This window comes from Salminus brasiliensis, chromosome 15 (genome assembly GCF_030463535.1).
Source record: "Salminus brasiliensis chromosome 15, fSalBra1.hap2, whole genome shotgun sequence".
In the NCBI taxonomy this organism is placed as follows: Eukaryota; Metazoa; Chordata; class Actinopteri; order Characiformes; family Bryconidae; genus Salminus; species Salminus brasiliensis.
The window spans coordinates 7,866,478-7,885,842 of record NC_132892.1 but is presented as its reverse complement, the minus strand read 5'-3'; the positions used below and the strand labels follow the sequence as shown (position 1 = coordinate 7,885,842).

The 19,365-nt window shown below is 35.9% G+C and overlaps 2 protein-coding genes across 3 annotated transcripts; both read left to right on the top strand.

Annotated features, from left to right (window-relative positions):
- The first annotated feature begins 642 nt into the window (after nucleotides 1-642).
- LOC140535641 (sodium/potassium-transporting ATPase subunit alpha-1-like) lies at nucleotides 643-6,883 on the top strand. The gene is made up of 22 exons (XM_072657046.1): nucleotides 643-654; nucleotides 800-901; nucleotides 1,082-1,141; nucleotides 1,472-1,675; nucleotides 1,763-1,876; nucleotides 1,955-2,089; nucleotides 2,218-2,335; nucleotides 2,479-2,747; nucleotides 3,171-3,479; nucleotides 3,646-3,780; nucleotides 3,885-4,077; nucleotides 4,159-4,334; nucleotides 4,413-4,549; nucleotides 4,666-4,816; nucleotides 4,915-5,083; nucleotides 5,161-5,315; nucleotides 5,404-5,527; nucleotides 5,705-5,850; nucleotides 5,947-6,077; nucleotides 6,190-6,291; nucleotides 6,492-6,583; nucleotides 6,855-6,883. The coding sequence occupies exons 1-22, from the start codon at nucleotides 643-645 to the stop codon at nucleotides 6,881-6,883; spliced, it is 3,063 nt and encodes a 1,020-aa protein (XP_072513147.1).
- Nucleotides 6,884-12,355: 5,472 nt separating this feature from the next.
- Nucleotides 12,356-18,830, top strand: LOC140535635 (sodium/potassium-transporting ATPase subunit alpha-1-like). 2 transcript variants are annotated; one of them, XM_072657039.1, is made up of 22 exons: nucleotides 12,356-12,367; nucleotides 12,521-12,622; nucleotides 12,799-12,858; nucleotides 12,965-13,168; nucleotides 13,292-13,405; nucleotides 13,495-13,629; nucleotides 13,847-13,964; nucleotides 14,195-14,463; nucleotides 14,587-14,895; nucleotides 15,407-15,541; nucleotides 15,629-15,821; nucleotides 15,985-16,160; nucleotides 16,242-16,378; nucleotides 16,483-16,633; nucleotides 16,752-16,920; nucleotides 17,001-17,155; nucleotides 17,246-17,369; nucleotides 17,643-17,788; nucleotides 17,872-18,002; nucleotides 18,106-18,207; nucleotides 18,482-18,573; nucleotides 18,697-18,830. In XM_072657039.1, the coding sequence occupies exons 1-22, from the start codon at nucleotides 12,356-12,358 to the stop codon at nucleotides 18,723-18,725; spliced, it is 3,063 nt and encodes a 1,020-aa protein (XP_072513140.1). In that variant the 3' UTR covers nucleotides 18,726-18,830. The 2 variants fall into 2 exon arrangements, with proteins under 2 accessions (XP_072513140.1, XP_072513139.1); XM_072657038.1 differs by having other exon boundaries at nucleotides 18,103-18,207.
- The last annotated feature ends 535 nt before the right edge of the window (nucleotides 18,831-19,365 follow it).

Below are 19,365 nucleotides of genomic sequence, written 5' to 3'. Positions count from 1 at the left end.
TGCTAGCAACTATTGTTCCCCACCCCCAACAGCTGGTACAGTTAACTCCAACCTAATAAAAACTTTAATGACTACCTTGGCTACATTGGGTAGACTACTTTTTAATTAAATTATTATTTGCAAAAGTTACAAAAAAAGTTCCTTAAATAATATTTTACAGTTACAGTAGCCCGAGTAGACATAACAGATAAAAAGCAAAAACTATTCAAAAGATTCACATATCAAATTTTTGGAATTTGCTTACTTAATCTATGGCTTATTTGCACCAATATAGAGTAAGTTGTTTACGTCTCAAATGACTTTCCCAGAATATTGCCATATGGGTAATATTGGAAAATTACTGTGTAAACATAAAGGTTAAGAAGTTTAAGTGACCTGCCTGTATGAATGCCATGTGTATCTTCAATACTTTTCCACAAACACTTCCCAGATGTCTTGGCTGCCATGAAGAAATTTAAATAACCTGTCCTGGTTGCCATGGAGAAATTCAAATGACTTGCCACTATGTCCAGTTTTGCCCAAATCACCTCCCCTTTGGACAAGTGAATTGGTAAGCTATAAAGGCATGTAAAGTGAGCTTGGACAAGCATGTACTTTGATGTGTAACTAGTGAGTAAGCTAAGAAAAAATAAAGAATAAAAGATGGGGTTAGGAGTGAGTGTATTATGTGTCTCTTTATTGCATTGCACATCAGGCTACTCAAACAAACAATGACTTTTTGTTTATATTTTTAAATTATTTTGTAATAATACATTCTTCATATATTGTGTGCACATTTTAACTCTTATGCATTTTGTAGACTGGAAATGATAAATACAAGTTGGCAGCAACTTCAGAAGATGATGACAAAAAGAAGAAAAAGAAGAAGGACATGGATGAACTCAAGAAAGAAGTGGATCTGGTGAGGAAAATCTACCCACTCACGTATCATTTTATAAATAATGTCAAACATTACATTTACATAAAAAAGAACAATGTACAAAATTGTTTGAAAAACAGAATTGTAGACTGACTAAAATAAAATAAATGTGCCTGAGGTTTAACTGAACCTCAGGCATTTATCATATTCTCTCCTATGCAGGATGATCACAAGCTAACTTTAGATGAGTTGCATCGCAAATATGGAACTGACCTTAACAAAGTGAGTAGAAAGTTTATTGTAATGGAAACTACTGGATAATTCCATTTACTTTTTTAAAATTGTTGCATAATCAAACTATTCAGATGCAAACAATATTGTTTAGAGTGGTCTGAAATGATATGGTGCATTGTAGAGAAACTTAACAACTTGCAATTTATGTGCAATACTAATGGTAGGAAATAATGGTTGTGATGTCTACAATGCTTATGTAGTCATTGTATTTACTCTACAGAATGACCAGAAAAACAAAATGTCTTTTGAGTTTTTTAAATCTAAAATTGACAATAGTCAAATAGTAGTAAATGATGTGAAATGATTTTTTTAATAAAGGGTTTGTCCAGTTCCCGTGCAAAGGAGATCTTTGAACGTGATGGTCCCAATGCCCTTACCCCACCTCCAACTACCCCAGAATGGGTCAAGTTCTGCAAACAGCTCTTTGGTGGATTTTGTACATTATTGTGGATTGGATCTTTCCTTTGTTTCCTGGCTTTCACAATCCAGATTACTACAGAGAATGAACCAGAAAAAGATAATGTAAGATATGCACATTGCTTGAAAATTCTGTATTTTAAACTTTAATATACCTGAAGTGCTTATCACTGTTTGTTTGTTTTTTCACAGTTGTACCTGGGTATTGTTCTTGCTGCTGTGGTAATGATTACTGGTTGCTTCTCATATTATCAAGAGGCTAAAAGCTCAAAGATCATGGACTCCTTCAAGAACCTTGTCCCACATGTAAAAAGCCAACAATCTGTAAAAGAAATATAACTTTGTGCATCTATGTCCTTAACTGATTACTTTTGTCTTATATAGCAAGCTCTTGTTATTCGTGATGGTGAGAAAAGGAGCATTAATGCTGAGGAAGTAGTAGTTGGTGACCTTGTGGAGATTAAAGCGGGTGACAGAATTCCATCTGATCTGCGCATCATCTCTGCACATGGATGTAAGGTAAGACAAAACCCCTTCAAATTTAATGCTAAATGATTCAAAATACTAGCTGACTGTCCAAAAAACAAAATGTTACTTTTGAAGGTTTTAACCTGACTGCATTAAACAACAAAAATCTTCTTTTTCAGGTGGACAACTCATCTCTTACTGGTGAATCTGAGCCACAAAGTCGTACTCCTGACTTTTCCAATGAAAATCCTTTGGAGACAAGGAATATTGTATTTTTTTCCACAAACTGCCTAGAAGGTAGAAATATACACATGAACACTAAAATAACTAATAAAGCAGTATTGCTAATTTTAATGTGATGATAATAATAATAATAATAATAATAATAATAATAGTAAATCATGAATTTAGCAATATGAATAGTAATATTTTTTTCTCAGGTACTGCCAGAGGTGTTGTTATCAACACTGGTGATCACACTGTCATGGGCCGTATTGCTATACTAGCTTCAAGCCTTGAGGGCGGAAAAACCCCAATTGCCAAAGAGATTGAACATTTCATCCACATTATCACTGGTGTTGCTGTTTTCCTGGGTGTGTCTTTCTTCATCTTGTCTCTCATCCTTGGATATGGCTGGCTGGAAGCGGTCATTTTCCTTATTGGAATCATTGTTGCCAATGTGCCAGAAGGTCTACTTGCCACAGTCACAGTAAGTACTGAAACTGGTGATGCAAAACTTTTTTTGCATTTTATTCTTAAAGTGTACCTTATTTTATATGTAAAAGAATGAATTTAGGAGTTGGTCATTTTAATTAACGTTATCTACATACAAAAATAAAATTTATCCATATTGTCTTTCTAATTGCCTGCAAGTCTGAAATGTTTTTCCAGTGCAGACATTTTAAAAGAGTGCAGTAAATAATGTCACCATTTAAAATATTTAAAAGGGCAAAGGTGCCAACCTCAATCATTTTAATAATTTTTAATCATCTTCAATCATGTTAAACAACACACTGTGACTATCTCTCAAAAAGATACAGGGTGCTTAAAAAAACAACTACAATCTTATATAAAAGCTGAAGTAAATTAATTGAATCATCAACAAACAAGCTGTTGTTACTTTATTTTTAAGGTATGTCTAACTCTAACTGCCAAACGAATGGCCAAAAAGAATTGTCTGGTGAAAAACCTTGAAGCTGTGGAGACACTTGGCTCCACATCCACCATTTGCTCTGATAAGACTGGAACGCTTACTCAGAATCGCATGACTGTGGCCCACATGTGGTTTGACAACCAGATCCATGAAGCTGACACCACAGAGAACCAAAGTGGAACTTCATTTGACCGAAGCTCTCCCACATGGTCAGCTCTTGCTCGTGTGGCTGGCCTATGCAACTGTGCTGTCTTTCTTGGGGATCAGAGCAAAGTTCCCATCCTTAAGGTCATTAAAACTGTTATACTGTTATATATTTTCCTAATCTTAGATCTATTTATTGGGTCTTTTTCTTACCTCTTCCTTTCATGTAGCCATGCATAAAGTAACCTTAGTCCCTGTAATTCCTCCAGACTTTTACTGAATGTGTGTGTGTTTGTGTTTGTTTTTGTAGAGAGATACAGCAGGTGATGCATCAGAATCTGCACTACTTAAATGTATTGAACTTTGCTGCGGCCCAGTAATAGACATGAGAGACAAGTACCCAAAGCTTGCTGAGATCCCCTTTAACTCTACCAACAAATACCAGGTACTTTGACTTAGCATTTTAAGAATTGACTTTAGCTTTTTAGTAAATGTTGACTATATTCACTGGACCCTCCCTCCACAAAAAATCTAATTTTTGTTTATAAGGTCTCAATTCACAAGAACCCCAGCCCCTTAGAAACTAAACACTTACTGGTAATGAAGGGAGCCCCTGAGAGAATCCTGGACAGATGCTCAACCATTATGATTCAAGGAATAGAGCAACGTTTGGACGATGAAATAAAGGATACTTTTCAACATGCTTATGTAAAACTTGGAGGACTAGGAGAAAGAGTGTTGGGTAAGATAATCTTGAAACTGTTTGCACAATTTGCAATAGTAGGCAAACTGTAGTCACAAATATTTATGCTTTACATTACAGGTTTCTGCCATTACAAACTCCCAGATGATCAGTTCCCTGAGGGTTTCACATTTGACACAGAGGAGGTGAACTTCCCTACTGAAAATCTGTGTTTTGTTGGCCTCATGTCCATGATTGATCCCCCTCGTGCTGCTGTACCAGATGCAGTAGCCAAGTGTAGAAGTGCGGGAATCAAGGTACAGCAGTAAAGTTCATATAACTGAGTAACACATTGCACAATAGAAAGACATTCATGTAGTTTCCTTTGTTTCCAGGTGATAATGGTTACTGGAGACCATCCAATCACAGCACAGGCTATTGCTAAAGGCGTGGGTATTATTTCTGAAGGCAATGAGACTGTGGAAGACATTGCAGCTCGTCTGAACATTCCTGTTGGAGATGTTGATCCCAGGTTTTTTTTTTATTTACTTCCACAAATGCTATTTTGTTGTACCATAAAAGAATGAAACATGTTTGAAATGTCTAATGCAGAAACACATTTCGGACTGATATTAAACATATTTCCAGACAAGCAAAAGCCTGTGTGGTCCATGGTGCAGAACTAAAGGAAATGAGTCCAGAAAAGTTGGATGATATCCTGAGATATCACACTGAGATTGTGTTTGCAAGAACCTCTCCACAACAAAAGCTCATCATTGTGGAAGGTTGCCAGCGGCAGGTATCGTAAGTCTTCTTTTAGTCGGTTTATTGCGAAAAAATTATGTTAAATATTTTATCATGTTTTTCAATCTATTATTTGTACACTATTTGTGCAAGGGTGCCATTGTGGCTGTGACTGGTGATGGTGTGAACGATTCTCCAGCTCTGAAGAAGGCTGATATTGGGGTAGCTATGGGTATCGCTGGATCTGATGTTTCTAAACAGGCTGCTGACATGATCCTACTGGATGACAACTTTGCTTCCATTGTGACTGGTGTGGAAGAAGGTACAAAAAAAACACTTAAATTGCTTATCATCATGTTTAAACTGAGAAGGATATTTTAATGAAACCTGACTTTGTAGGGCGCCTTATCTTTGACAACTTGAAGAAATCAATTGCCTACACTTTGACAAGTAACATACCTGAGATCTCACCCTTTCTGCTCTTCATCATTGCTGGCATTCCTCTCCCTCTTGGCACTGTCACTATACTTTGCATTGACCTTGGAACTGACATGGTGAGAGATCTCCAGTTAGATTGCATAATGACAAGTTCCAGTGTTCCCTATCATAATTATTCATATATCAAATGTGCTTTTTTTGTAGGTACCTGCAATTTCATTGGCATATGAAAGTGCTGAGAGTGACATCATGAAGAGGCAGCCCAGAAACCCCAAAACAGATAAGCTGGTGAATGAAAGGCTCATCAGTATGGCCTATGGACAGATTGGTGAGGCTACATAGATTCTGTCATTGCCATTCTGGCAATGGTTTTGTAATTGCAATCTCCACTTGGAGGTCTCAAAACATGCAGAGTTTAATTCAGACAAGACAGATTTATTGCTCAGAAGTGCATTATAAAAATTCCATTAAAACATTCTGGATGATTTAATTCTTTCTTTTTTAGGAATGATGCAAGCAGCTGCAGGTTTCTTCACCTATTTTGTAATTCTTGCTGAGAATGGATTCCTGCCTTCGTACCTTATAGGGGTGCGTATTGATTGGGATGATAAATATCTCAATGACCTGGAGGACAGCTATGGCCAGGAATGGGTATGTTTGGCAAATCAGCCAAGATATAAGTTCACATTTAAGCTGTAAAATTATTTTTCTATCCAATGTATCTTACAAAGCATGATTGTTTTGCAGACCTATGAAAGCAGAAAAATTGTAGAGTATACATGCCACACTGCATTCTTTGTCAGTATTGTGATTGTGCAGTGGGCTGACTTGATCATCTGTAAGACCAGGATGAATTCCATTGTACAACAAAAAATGAAGTATGTAGATAACATTTTTAACTGTTGTAAACATTGTCACATTTCAGCCTTCCAATATTAAACTATGAAATTAAGTATTGTTTTAATCATCCTCTGCTTTTTTTTTCTTCAGAAACAAAATTCTTATCTTTGGTCTGTTTGAGGAGACAGCTTTGGCTTCTTTCCTGTCTTACTGTCCAGGCATGGATGTTGCCATCAGAATGTATCCCCTCAAGTAAGTCTGCCTCCAAAATTGTGTACAAAGAAATTAAGCGCTTTACATTAACATAGTAAAGCAATACACTCCTGAGGGGTTAAAAGTCATGTATGGTTCTGTCACCTGCAGATTTCTTTAGATTATTTTTTGAGTAAGCAGTTACTGTGGTGGTAAAATGTGTTTCTAGTGTAACTACTGTCATTTCCCTCCTTTTTTAGACCTTGGTGGTGGTTATGTGCCCTACCGTATGCATTCCTCATATTTATCTATGATGAGATTAGAAGATATATCCTTAGGCGGAACCCAGGAGGTAAGAAATGTTATGGAATTTATTGTAGTGCAATGAAGTCTATAATAAACAAAATTAAATTTTATTTAGTTTTAACCATTCTCATTAACAATACATTCTAAAATATGATTTACTTAATTGTTTGAATACTGATATTCTTATAACCAAAATATAGACACAATTAAACAAATATTAGAAAATTAGCGATTAGTCAATCTGTACATCTGTACAGATCAAAATCTGTAAGTTCAAAAATGCTTTTGAATTAATCATTGCTTGTCCCTTTTTCCAGGATGGGTGGAAAAAGAAACATATTATTAATTCAAGGGGAACTCCTGCGCCAAACACATCATTGGACACATTGTTTGTACATAATTTATAGACAAAATATGTGAAGTAACACTGATTGAAAAATGTACCTTTTGCTGTTAACTGTGAAATAGCAGACACACTATTACTGACTGTCAATAGCACTTATGGTATAAACAGATGATGTACAAAGATATAAACTACAGTATAAACTAATGATGAATAAAACCATCCTGCAACTTTTTTGTGTTTATTTAAAAACTGTGTTTATTTATTGGCAGTGGCCATATGATGAAAACACCCTTAACCTCACCTAGCCTACTATTTTGGCTACTCTTCCACAAACACTATATTACCAAAAGTATTCACTCGCCTGCCTCGCTTTCCACAAGGTTTAGGAGTGTGTTTATTGAATTTTTTTACCATTCTTCAAGAAGTGCATTTGTGAAGTCACAGATGTTGAATAAGAAGGCTTGGCTCCCAGTCTTTGCTCTAATTCATCCCAAAGGTGATGAAGTCATCTGGAAATCCAAGAACACTCTCAGATAGTTCTGCTCATTGCTGGACAGAAAGGCAAAGATAAATCCCCATATGGCCTTAATGATTTGAAAGAGGGTTAAGATGACACTTAATGGTGGTACACCCTTTTGCAGTCTTACTTGCACAAACCTGATCTCATCAGAAGGAAATGTCCGAAGTCATCCTCTGACATACACAAAAATGTAAATAAATAGTTTTTTTTTTCATTAATGGTTCATATATTGTAAACATGTACATTTATTCAATCAAAATCAAATCAAATTGATTTGTACAATATATTTGTACAAATACTTGCGTTGTCACAAAGCAGCTTTAGAGAATCAATAAGAAGAATAAGAAATCATAAAATGACATGAAAACCGAGGACCCCCAGTGAGTAAGTCAAAGGCAACAGTGGCAAAGAAAAACTTCCTCAGAGCTGGAGGAAAAAACCTTGGGAGGAACTCACAAGGTGGACCCATCCTCCTCTGGTCAAAACTATTTATAAATGATTGATAAAAGTTACCGAACCACCACATAAGACTGTTTTACTGCTCAGGTGTGCAACATAATTATAATATCCTAATATAATAATATAACCTAATAAAATGTAATATAATCATATGTGATGGTTATAGTAATTATAGTAAGGATGGTTAATGGTGGTAATAAGAATGGCAGATAGTTAAGAGTCCATGTAAATTGTAACAGAGAATGTTGAGCAGTATCAGTTTATGGAGAGCAGAGAATGTTGAGCAGTGTGGCTGACAACTCTGGCAGTTCTGACTATAATAACTTAATTAAAAGGAGAGAGCCAGAGGCTAGCAGACCTATGGGAGCACCCTGAAACACTGGTGTCCGTCAAGCCACCAACCTCTGTGCTTGTGTGCAAGGGGCAGGGTGACAGCTCCAGCATCTCAGTATACTAAAATTCCCTATGTCCATTAATTACCAAAAGCAAAGCTAAACAGATGAGTTTTCAGCTTAGACTTGAAGATTAAGACTGCATCTGAGTCCTGAGGCTTTCTGAACTATTAAGAAGCACCCTGTGATCTAAGTAATCACGATGGTTCATAGTCATAATAATAAGATCTTGCAGGTACTCAGGAGCGAGGCCATGTAGGGCTTTGTATGTCAATAAAACAATTTTATAGTAAATATAGCATTTAACTGAAAGCCAATGCAGTGCTGATAGAACTGGAGTGATATGGTCAAATTTTCTAGTTTTAGTAAGGACTCTGACTGCATTTTGAATTACATTACCTGACATTAGTGCATTGCAATAATCTAACCTTGAGGTAATAAAAGCATGTACTAGTTTTCTGTGTCCTGTAGAGATAAGGAATTTCTTAGTTTGGCAATGTTCTGAAGATGTAGAAAAGCTGTCTAAGTTAAGTTAAGTTAAGTGTAACATTTAGTCTGGTAATATATTTCTTGCAACTTTTGAACCTAAAAGGAGAACTTCTGTTTTGTCAGTGTTAATCTAGTTGCTAGGATTTTGTTTTTGGTTGGATAAATGATCCATTTTAAAAGGCCCTCAATATCATATGATTATCACTAAAATATGTAAAATTATAAATATATTGTATATAATATATGATTTAAGAACATCACAGAAAAGGGTCACAAACTCTTAGCTAAGTTAGCTAAAGCTTAGCTAGCTTAGTAATTTTGCCAAGTGCACATGTCACTGAATTAAATTTTTGATCTGAGTTTTTGAGGTGTAGAAAATAAATTGTGTTGTGTTGTGCATGTGTTGTACAGCTCCAATGGCCAAGATCCTGGAGTTGCGATCCTCTCTCCAGTCACTGTCTGTGAAGATTGCATTCTTTGTGTATCCGCTCAGGTGTCCTCCCACCTCACGAAAACACACAGCAGGTGAATTGGCTGTAAAATTGCCTCTAGGTGTAACTAAACGATTGCGTGTGGTACCCTGCAAAAGATTGATCCCCTGTCAAGGGGGGGTATTCCTGCCTTGTGCCCAATGATGTCAGGTGGGCTCTGGACCCACTGTGACCCTGATCAAGAAGAAGCAGATAAGTAGATGGATGCATAATAATCAAAATTGACCACATTCAACTTTGTCTAAAAATTGTGTCATAATTTCCCATTTATTTTGACTTCAAATATAAGGTAACCAGACAGAATGTTTATTAAACATTAAGCATGTTTGGCTTGGGTACAATGGATCGCAGGTCAGCCACAAAGTGAATAAAATAAAAGCGTACAATACACTGACTAAAAATAATCACAAGCAATGATGAAAATGTGTGAAATTACATTCAAATGCTTGTTATACAAATATGGAATGTTGTCACAAATATACTATTCATAAAAGTATTGCAAGCTCACAAATGACAAGTGGTTAGCCTGTTAATTGTGTGTGACCATTTTATACTGTTCATACTTTATTTTTTGCAGATTTGTTCCTTTTTTCCCAAACAAGGCCCCTGATACCTTCTTAATTCAGAGTATATGTTTTTTTTACACTTGAGCATCAATGCAAAGCAGCCAAGCAGAGCAGCCCCCAATAATGTCAACTGAGAATTAAGACTAATTCATTTCATGGTGTACCCTGTGCTGACTGGTTTTAAATTATTCTTAATTGTTATGTACACACTAGAAAGAATGTAACAATATTTTGCATAATGAATGAATTGTGTTTTATTTGTAAGCATTTTTAGTGTGACTGAATAACTAATTACTAGCACTGTACAAGTATAAGTTGTGGTATTTGATGGATTCCCTGCTCCCCCTACCTCAGGCTTCCAGTGACCCCAACTTCCCAACTCATTTTAAATGTGTGTGTATGCATTTGCACATGTCTTGAAATTGTAATATTGAGGCATAGAAGTGCCCCCATGATACTAAGCCAATGTACCTTTTCTGATTTATTAACTGCCAATCTGTATGACCTGACACAGATGGAAGTTTGACCTTCAGAGTCTCCTGCACCCAATGGAAGTTTGACCATTGGACTGTCCTGCCATCCACCTCAGATCAGCTACCCACTCTATTATCCATCATCATTACTTTGATCAGTACACCTGAAACAATGACTTTGAGCTTGGAGGAAGTTTTTTTGTTAAGCTTTTGTCTCAGTACTGACATTTTGTGAAACTGGTTTGCAATAATCAGTTGTTAAAAAATATATACAAATACATAAAAAACACCATTCTTTCAGCTTTCCTACTAAGCCATAAATGATATAAATGACTAAAGTAATCCTTTCCTTTACTGTTTCTTTAATTATTCTATCTGGTTACTTAAATCATACAGTGTTTCACTGAAATAAGCATTTTCCAAGAAGCATATAGTCAATGTTCATGCAGTATTCCATAGACATCAAAACATTCAGAAAAGCTGTCTCTACCAATTTCTCATTCAGTAGACTATTTTGTAGAAGTTTAACATTCAGGCTAACAGAAACCCTCTGGTGACTAGAGAGAAGTAACATATTATGTGTGAGTTTTTTTAACACAAAAAGAAAGCAAAACGATTGCAATGTTTATGGTTTGTAGTTGGCAGAATTGAAAAATCCTCAATGACAAAGAAAATTCCAGGAATTTCAGGGAAGGGCAATTACTCTGAAAGAAATTTGTGACCACAATTTTACCAAAAATATTTGCCCGTATCTCATATGTTTATGGTAAACGCTATGCTTTAAAGTGGTGTATTTTCCATTTGGAAAACATTGCCAGTCCTGAACACTTTAATATGTATTTTGTAAAATAATTTTCACAGAGATCGGGAAATAAATCTGCTATGTGTCCAAAGCTATGTGTCCAAAGCCTTAAGGCTTACTCCTGTATAGTTCTGTTTTCATCACTCCTACACAATGGCTTTAAAGTAAATACATTCCAACTGTGTAAGAGTTTTTATTTATTTAATGCTTACCCCTTCCTCTCACCCAAACATGATTCTTAACCTCACTGTTCACAATGAACAAAAAACTGTGAAACAGAAACAGAGAGACTATTAAGATTAAGGTGCCTAACACATAGAAGATTCAAAGAAATAATTAGTATATTGGCAATCAAATTAACAGATTACGACTAACATTTAAAGTTAAACATCTCTACCCTTGACAGATATGGGTGCCATATGTAGGTGTCATAAATGCTTCTTTGGTGCAATACTATGGAATAACAGTGGTAAATTTGAATCTTCATTAAACACAACTGATTCAGTCAGGCTTTAGGGAGTCAAGTCAAGTCAAGTCAGATTTATTTGTATAGCGCTTTTTACAACTGTTGTCATCACAAAGCAGCTTAACATAATTAGAAATTAGTAATTAGTAAAAGACAGAGACAAAAAGAGAAATAACGTAAGACATGAAGGATCAAAGACCCCCAGTGAGCAAGCCAACGCCGACAGTGGCAAAGAAAAACTCCCTCAGAGCTGGAGGAAGAAACCTTGGGAGGAACCAAGACTCACAAGGGGGACCCATCCTCCTCTGGTCAGAACTATTTAAACATTATTGATAAAAAATACCAAACTAGATACTAGATACTAGATTTGTTACATTTGTTGACATCCCAGACTGATTAGCTTGCTCTGTAAGACTTATTGCACTGTGACTAAATTGATAAACTGAGCTGTGAGTTCTTGTGTTCTAATTCATACTAATGTCTTTTGAAAGTAGAATAACAAGAAAATGATGAAATGCCTTTCTTGGAATACTGTCTTCCGAGTAGCAGCAGATGCATGTCATACCTGTATAAGTGTGTTGTGTACTGAAAAATAATTGAACGTTTCCACAAACATCTCAGATGTTTTGGGAAGGCCTTTTCTAGGTGGCCATTTAGAACAAATTACCTACCTGTATGTCCAGTTTTACGCAAACACCCTCCCTTTCAGATAGGTGAACTGATGGGGTATAAAAATTTGCCAACATACTTTGGAAAGTCTCTGACGTGTCTGAAGAGACACAGACAGGAGAGCTGAGAAGAAAGTGGAGGAAAAATGGGACGGGGAGTGAGTTGACTGTGGCCAGTCTTAACTGATTTTTTACATTTAATCATTATTTTGTTCAGCTTAACTTCTTTTATAATGTATAATATGTGGTTCTTGATCTTTGAAGAGCTGTGTTCATATTTTCATGTGTTTTTCATCTTTTGTTTTTTCTAGAAAGGAACTGACAAGTACACTGTGGCGGCTACCACAGAGGAAAGGGGTAAAAATGAAGCAAAAGAAAAGAACATGGATAATCTGAAGAAAGAACTGGATCTGGTGAGTCTTTATTAGCATGGTAACACAACAGACATAAATAGATAAAAATAAATAGTTATTCAGACAAATGCTACAATTAGGCTACTCTAATTGTCATTGTATTTGGAAAATCTATATTATTACAAATATATTCAAATCAATTATTATAACATATATGCACATGTTTATTGTTACAGGATGATCACAAGTTGACTGTGGACGAGATCCAGCGAAAATATGGTACTGACCTCATCAGGGTAAGTTGAAGACACAGTCAAAAAGCACAGCAAAATACACTGGAAAACATATTGATACTTTTAAAGTAGTACTGATGAGTTTACAAAAACATATTTTTCCTGAAAGGGTTTGTCAAGTTCCCGTGCAAAGGAAATCTTGGACCGAGATGGACCCAATGCTCTGACCCCTCCACCTACTACTTCAGAATGGGTCAAGTTCTGCAAACAGCTCTTTGGTGGATTCTGTACACTACTGTGGATTGGATCTTTCCTTTGTTTTTTAGCCTACACAGTACAAATTACTACAGAAATTGATCCAACAAATGACAATGTAAGAAGTACAGGTGTTTAATTTTTTTTTTTTTTTTTTTTTTTTTTTATTACATGAGGGATACATGGAGCCTCACTGTTGGTTAATACAATTTTCTTATATCTTATATGCTTTTTTCATCAGTTGTACCTGGGTGTTGTTCTTGCTTCTGTGGTGTTAATCACGGGTTGCTTCTCATACTATCAAGAGGCCAAGAGTTCAAAGATCATGGAATCCTTCAAGAACCTTGTTCCACAGGTATAACAAAGGAAAAGAAATGTTGAGGATACTCAAAATGATACCCTTGTCTATTCCATCATTTTTTCTAATTTGTTTTGGTAATATAGCATGCACTGGTCATTCGTGATGGTGAAAAGAAGAGCATTAGAGCTGAAGAAGTGGTTGTTGGTGACCTTGTGGATATTAAAGGCGGTGACCGCATTCCTGCTGATCTGCGCATCATTTCTGCACATGGATGCAAGGTTAGATTTTAAACATTTATCAAAAAATAATTACAATTTATTCATTAATAATTTATTTATTTCAGCCTTTTGTAAAATAAATGCTGACTCACCATAATTCATCATGCATCTAACTTAAAATCTGCTGAAAATTCATTTTAAAACTAATTTTGAAACTCTCTGAAAAAACTGAATGTTTCTAGCAAAAATAATGTAATAAACAATTAATTTATTTTAGGTGGATAACTCTTCCCTTACTGGTGAATCAGAGCCCCAACCTCGTACTCCTGAATTTTCCAATGACAATCCACTGGAGACAAGGAATATTGTGTTCTTTTCAACCAACTGTGTCGAAGGTACCATATAAATAAATATAATATTTGCAATTAAAATTGCTAGTTGATTCACCAAGACAATGTGTGTTAAACTGGGTGCCTTTGGACATTGTTCTAATAAAACTCATGTACACAAAATGGGAAGAGAAGACTTTTTGGTTGGGGTGAGGGGAAGATGAGAAGTTCCCCTTCTCAACCAAAGAAACCAAAGATGAATTGTTAATTACAAATGATTGCACTTTCTCCCTTAGGTTCTGCTACAGGCATTGTTATCAACACTGGTGATCGCACTGTGATGGGTCGAATTGCAACCCTTGCATCAAGCCTTGAAGTTGGAAAGACCCCGATTGCCATAGAGATTGAGCACTTTATCCACATTATTACTACTGTAGCTGTTTTTCTGGGTGTCACATTCTGCACCTTATCCCTCATCCTTGGGTATGGCTGGCTGGAGGCTGTTATTTTCTTGATTGGTATCATTGTTGCCAATGTGCCAGAGGGTCTACTTGCTACAGTTACTGTAAGTCTCTTACTCTTATTTTTAAAACTGAACACAGACTGAAATTTACACTGGAAAAAGTCATTACTAAAGTCAAGATAGCATTATCATTATTATTATTAATTCATCTGCTGCTCATTACAGGTGTGTCTGACTCTGACCGCTAAGCGAATGGCCAAGAAAAACTGCCTTGTGAAGAATCTTGAAGCTGTGGAAACTCTTGGTTCTACTTCCACAATTTGCTCAGACAAAACTGGAACCTTAACACAGAACCGTATGACTGTGGCTCACATGTGGTTTGACAACCAGATCCATGAAGCCGATACCACAGAAAACCAGAGTGGAACATCCTTTGACAGAAGCTCTCCTACTTGGGCTGCCCTTGCTCGTGTGGCTGGTCTGTGCAACCGTTCTGTTTTTCTTGCTGATCAGACCAATGTTCCAATTCTCAAGGTATATCTTCATTATCACATTTTGTTATGTACAGTAGCTCCATCATTTAATTGACTTTTTGGTAATACAAACTAAATGACGGCAGCAGGTATTATAAAATCTTTTTATATGGAAAGATTACAGTTATGTGGGTAAAAAAAATTCAGAATTAATGTAGATTTGGACATGGTGCACATGCATTCAATTGGTTGGCACTAAAAAATAATGATAAAACCAAATGTTTGAACATGGAATATCCTATACATTGAACTTATTTTTGTAGTGTGTAAATCAAGCAGGCACTCTATTTTCTGTCATTTTAGAGATCTCTTAATAAATGCAAATTGATTGTAAACTGTACAGGTGTTCTATGATAACATTACTTAATGGACTGCAAAACTAGTCCCCTGGGATTAGGAAGGCTAGTACACTTCCTCTGAGCCTCATAGGACACACATCATTTTTAATATGAAATTGCATTTGCTAATAAGCAAATGTAATTATATAACAGAGCTCTATTTTCTCTTCATAGAGAAATACTGCAGGAGATGCCTCAGAATCTGCTCTGCTGAAGTGTATTGAGCTTTGCTGTGGTTCTGTGAAGGATATGAGAGATAAACATGTAAAGGTGGCTGAGATCCCTTTCAACTCCACCAACAAATATCAGGTATCTGTTTTTCAAACATAATATATTTTTGAGTCTTAAAGCTTATTAAGGCTTAGCTCTAATATCACCTGCTATGTTCTGTGCTAGCTCTCAATCCACAAGAACCCAAATTCTTCAGAAACCAAACATCTGCTATTAATGAAAGGAGCACCTGAGAGGATTCTGGACAGATGTTCAACCATTTTGCTTCAAGGAAAAGAAGAGCCCTTGGATGATGAAATGAAGGACGCTTTCCAGAATGCATACATGAAACTAGGAGGCCTTGGAGAAAGAGTACTGGGTGAGATTTGCTGTGAAATAGATTCAAATTTGGTTCAAATTGGTGTACCCACTAAAAATCATACATATATCCCATTTAGTTCTATATCTTTTATATAATGTATATACACATATATATATATATACATGTTGGACCTATGAAAAATGTGATATTTATTTTGTAGGTTTCTGCCATTACAATCTCTCTGATGACCAGTTTCCTGAGGGCTTTGCATTTGACACAGAGGAGGTGAACTTTCCCACAGAGAACTTGTGCTTTGTTGGCCTCATGTCTATGATTGATCCTCCTCGTGCTGCTGTACCAGATGCAGTTGCCAAGTGTAGAAGCGCTGGAATCAAGGTAAGTCACTTGATTTATGTGTGTTTTATATAGAAAGTTATAGAAAATTATCCTAATCTTAATGTTGTCTGATATTTTCAGGTAATCATGGTCACTGGTGATCATCCAATCACAGCCAAGGCCATTGCTAAGGGTGTGGGTATCATCTCTGAGGGCAATGAGACGGTGGAAGACATTGCGGCTCGTCTGAACATTCCTATTGGAGATGTTGACCCTAGGTAAAGAAGAATAGCCTGTGGAACAGATTTCACCATTCTTTATGATGCAGATGCCATGCAAAAAGTAGTTAAGACAGCCAAAGTCGTTATAAATTTCTTTCCAGGGAAGCAAAAGCCTGTGTTGTTCATGGAGGAGAGCTAAAAGATATGACCCCAGAGCAGCTGGATGACATTTTAAAGCACCACACTGAGATTGTGTTTGCAAGAACTTCTCCACAGCAAAAACTCATCATTGTGGAAGGTTGCCAGCGACAGGTACAATACATTGTTCATTCCTATTACATATTATTTGCCATACATTAATTATTGCTGAGCAAAAATTTGTAAAAAAAAAAAAAAAAAAAATTGTACACCCATATTTTTGTACCAACAGGGTGCCATAGTGGCTGTGACTGGTGATGGTGTAAATGATTCCCCTGCTCTGAAGAAGGCTGATATTGGGGTAGCTATGGGTATTGCTGGATCTGATGTCTCCAAACAGGCTGCTGATATGATTCTCCTGGATGACAACTTTGCCTCAATTGTGACTGGTGTAGAAGAAGGTACAAAAATGCTCAATGTGAAATTGTATGATCCACTGAGTATTTGAGCTATTTTGCTAAAAATAGAATTCTCTTATCAGGCCGTCTTATATTTGACAACTTGAAGAAATCCATTGCATACACCTTGACCAGTAAAATCCCTGAGATGTCACCCTTCCTCTTCTTTGTCATTGCTGGCATTCCTCTTGCTCTGGGCACTGTAACTATTCTATGCATTGATCTGGGAACTGACATGGTAAGAATATATAACCAAAATTCATTATGAAGGTATTTTACACAAATTGTAGTAACTGAATGTGAATGAATGTGTCTCTGGCCTCCGAAGGTGCCTGCTATTTCTTTTGCATATGAGCCTGCTGAGAGTGATATCATGAAGAGACAGCCCAGAAATGCCCAAACAGACAAACTTGTGAACGAAAGGCTAATCAGTATGGCGTATGGCCAGATTGGTATGTGCATTTATAATTATAACAGAATGTAAATATATATATATATATTTTGTTTGTTTGTTTGTTTTTATGAATTTTTATATATTTTTATTATTTTTCTTTTTACTTTTAGTTCAGTTCTTGTCTTATAATGTTTTTTATTTGCCTTTTCCCTAAATTTCTAAAGTTATAAAAGCTTTTTAAGAATGTTTATCACTAGTGTGAGTGATAAGCTACTACTAATAGTAGTAGTAGTAGTAGTAGTATTTCATGACCTTTTCATGACCTTTTCAGGAATGATGCAAGCAGCTGCAGGGTTCTTCACCTACTTTGTAGTCCTTTCTGAGAATGGATTCATGCCATTATTTCTGATAGGACTACGCATAAGCTGGGATGATAAGAATTGCAATGACTTGGAGGACAGCTATGGCCAGCAATGGGTACATATCACAAAGCAAAGTAGATCAAGCAAAATGACAGAAACAATGTTCACATCACAAATAATGCTATAACTCTGTTGCAGACATATGAAAGCAGAAAAATACTGGAGTACACATGCCACACTGCATACTTTGTCAGTATTGTGATAGTGCAGGTGGCTGACACGGTCATCTGTAAGACCAGGGTTAATTCCATTGTTCAACAGGGAATGCGGTATGTAAACAAACATCTAATTTTACAAAAACAAAGCAATAGGGCACTTTGACATGCTGTTAGAAAAAAAATGAAATGTCACCACTTGTGTCCCATGTAGCAGGAACAAAGTCCTTATGTTTGGCATTTTTGAAGAGGCAGGGCTTGCACTCTTCCTGTCTTACTGCCCAGGCATGGATGTTGCCCTTAGAATGTATCCACTCAAGTAAGTGTACTCTGTTGATGACAAAATGTTGTGAACATCTTTGTTTGCTCGAAAAATATAACAGTGCTGTGCATAGATCCTATTTAATCATAATAAAACAATAAAAAAAAATAATAATAAAAACTTTTGTGTGTAGATTTTAATAAACACTGGATATAAAGTGCTACTGCATATTATTACAGTACATTGAATTATTCATTTCATTGAATTCTCTTAATTTAAAAAGATGTTATGCCAAAAATTTACACTGTTTATTCTAATTAATTTCATTCAGAGCTTGGTGGTTATTATGTGCCGTACCATATGCACTCCTCATCTTCTTCTATGATGAGGCAAGAAGATACCTTCTAAGGCGAAACCCAGGAGGTAAGGCGGTTATGAGTATATCATATACATCTCTCCCCCAGGTGTACTCAGAAATATTGTGCATATGCAAGCGTATGATGTGGTTCTTATTAATGACATTGTACTTCTATTTTCTCTTCCTAGGCTGGGTGGAAAAGGAGACTTATTATTAAAAAAGAAACCCCTGTTCTCCATCAGCAACTTTACACTGCTCCATGCAAGCATCCTTGTCCTTACACATGTGTGCCATTCTCAAAAACCTTACAGTTCATCATTGTATCCATAAATGCATCACCAATATATTCTTATTTGTATGTAATGTGTTTAGTATCCAAATAAATTAAATATATTACTCAAACTGAAATGTTTGAGCTATCTAATGTTTGTGTCTTAAAAATTATTAATTTAGTAATTTAAAATTGAATTATAGTTCATGCATGCATATTGTCACACAGCAAAATATGAACGCTAATTGTTTTACTGTTTTTTACCAGATGTTTTACTTAAAACAGTATTATATTCTGGATGATCTCATTATCTTCCACATCACAATGAAAAACAACCTTTTTATTTTTTTGCCAACAGACTCACAGCAAACTATGAGGTATATAAAAAAGTAAGCTGGATGAAAAAAAGTAATGGGAAAGTTAAAAGTATTTTTAACAAATAAATTTAAATATAATTTTTTTGTGGACTGTGTTGCAGTGGTATGGTGCAGTGACTAATCACACATCACGGCAGTACTTTAAAATGATCAATCAATCAAGCTTTATTTAAGCTCAGAGTACATTGAGGTTGACATTTTTTTAAAAT

Coding starts and splice junctions, on each gene's coding strand:
- LOC140535641 (XM_072657046.1), top strand. Junction 4,550..4,665: donor GTTGGAGATGTTGATCCCAG/GTTTTTTTTTTA, acceptor ACATATTTCCAG/ACAAGCAAAAGCCTGTGTGG. Junction 6,292..6,491: donor ATCAGAATGTATCCCCTCAA/GTAAGTCTGCCT, acceptor CTCCTTTTTTAG/ACCTTGGTGGTGGTTATGTG.
- LOC140535635 (XM_072657038.1), top strand. Junction 12,859..12,964: donor ATGGTACTGACCTCATCAGG/GTAAGTTGAAGA, acceptor TTTTCCTGAAAG/GGTTTGTCAAGTTCCCGTGC. Junction 18,003..18,102: donor ATTGTTCAACAGGGAATGCG/GTATGTAAACAA, acceptor TGTCCCATGTAG/CAGGAACAAAGTCCTTATGT.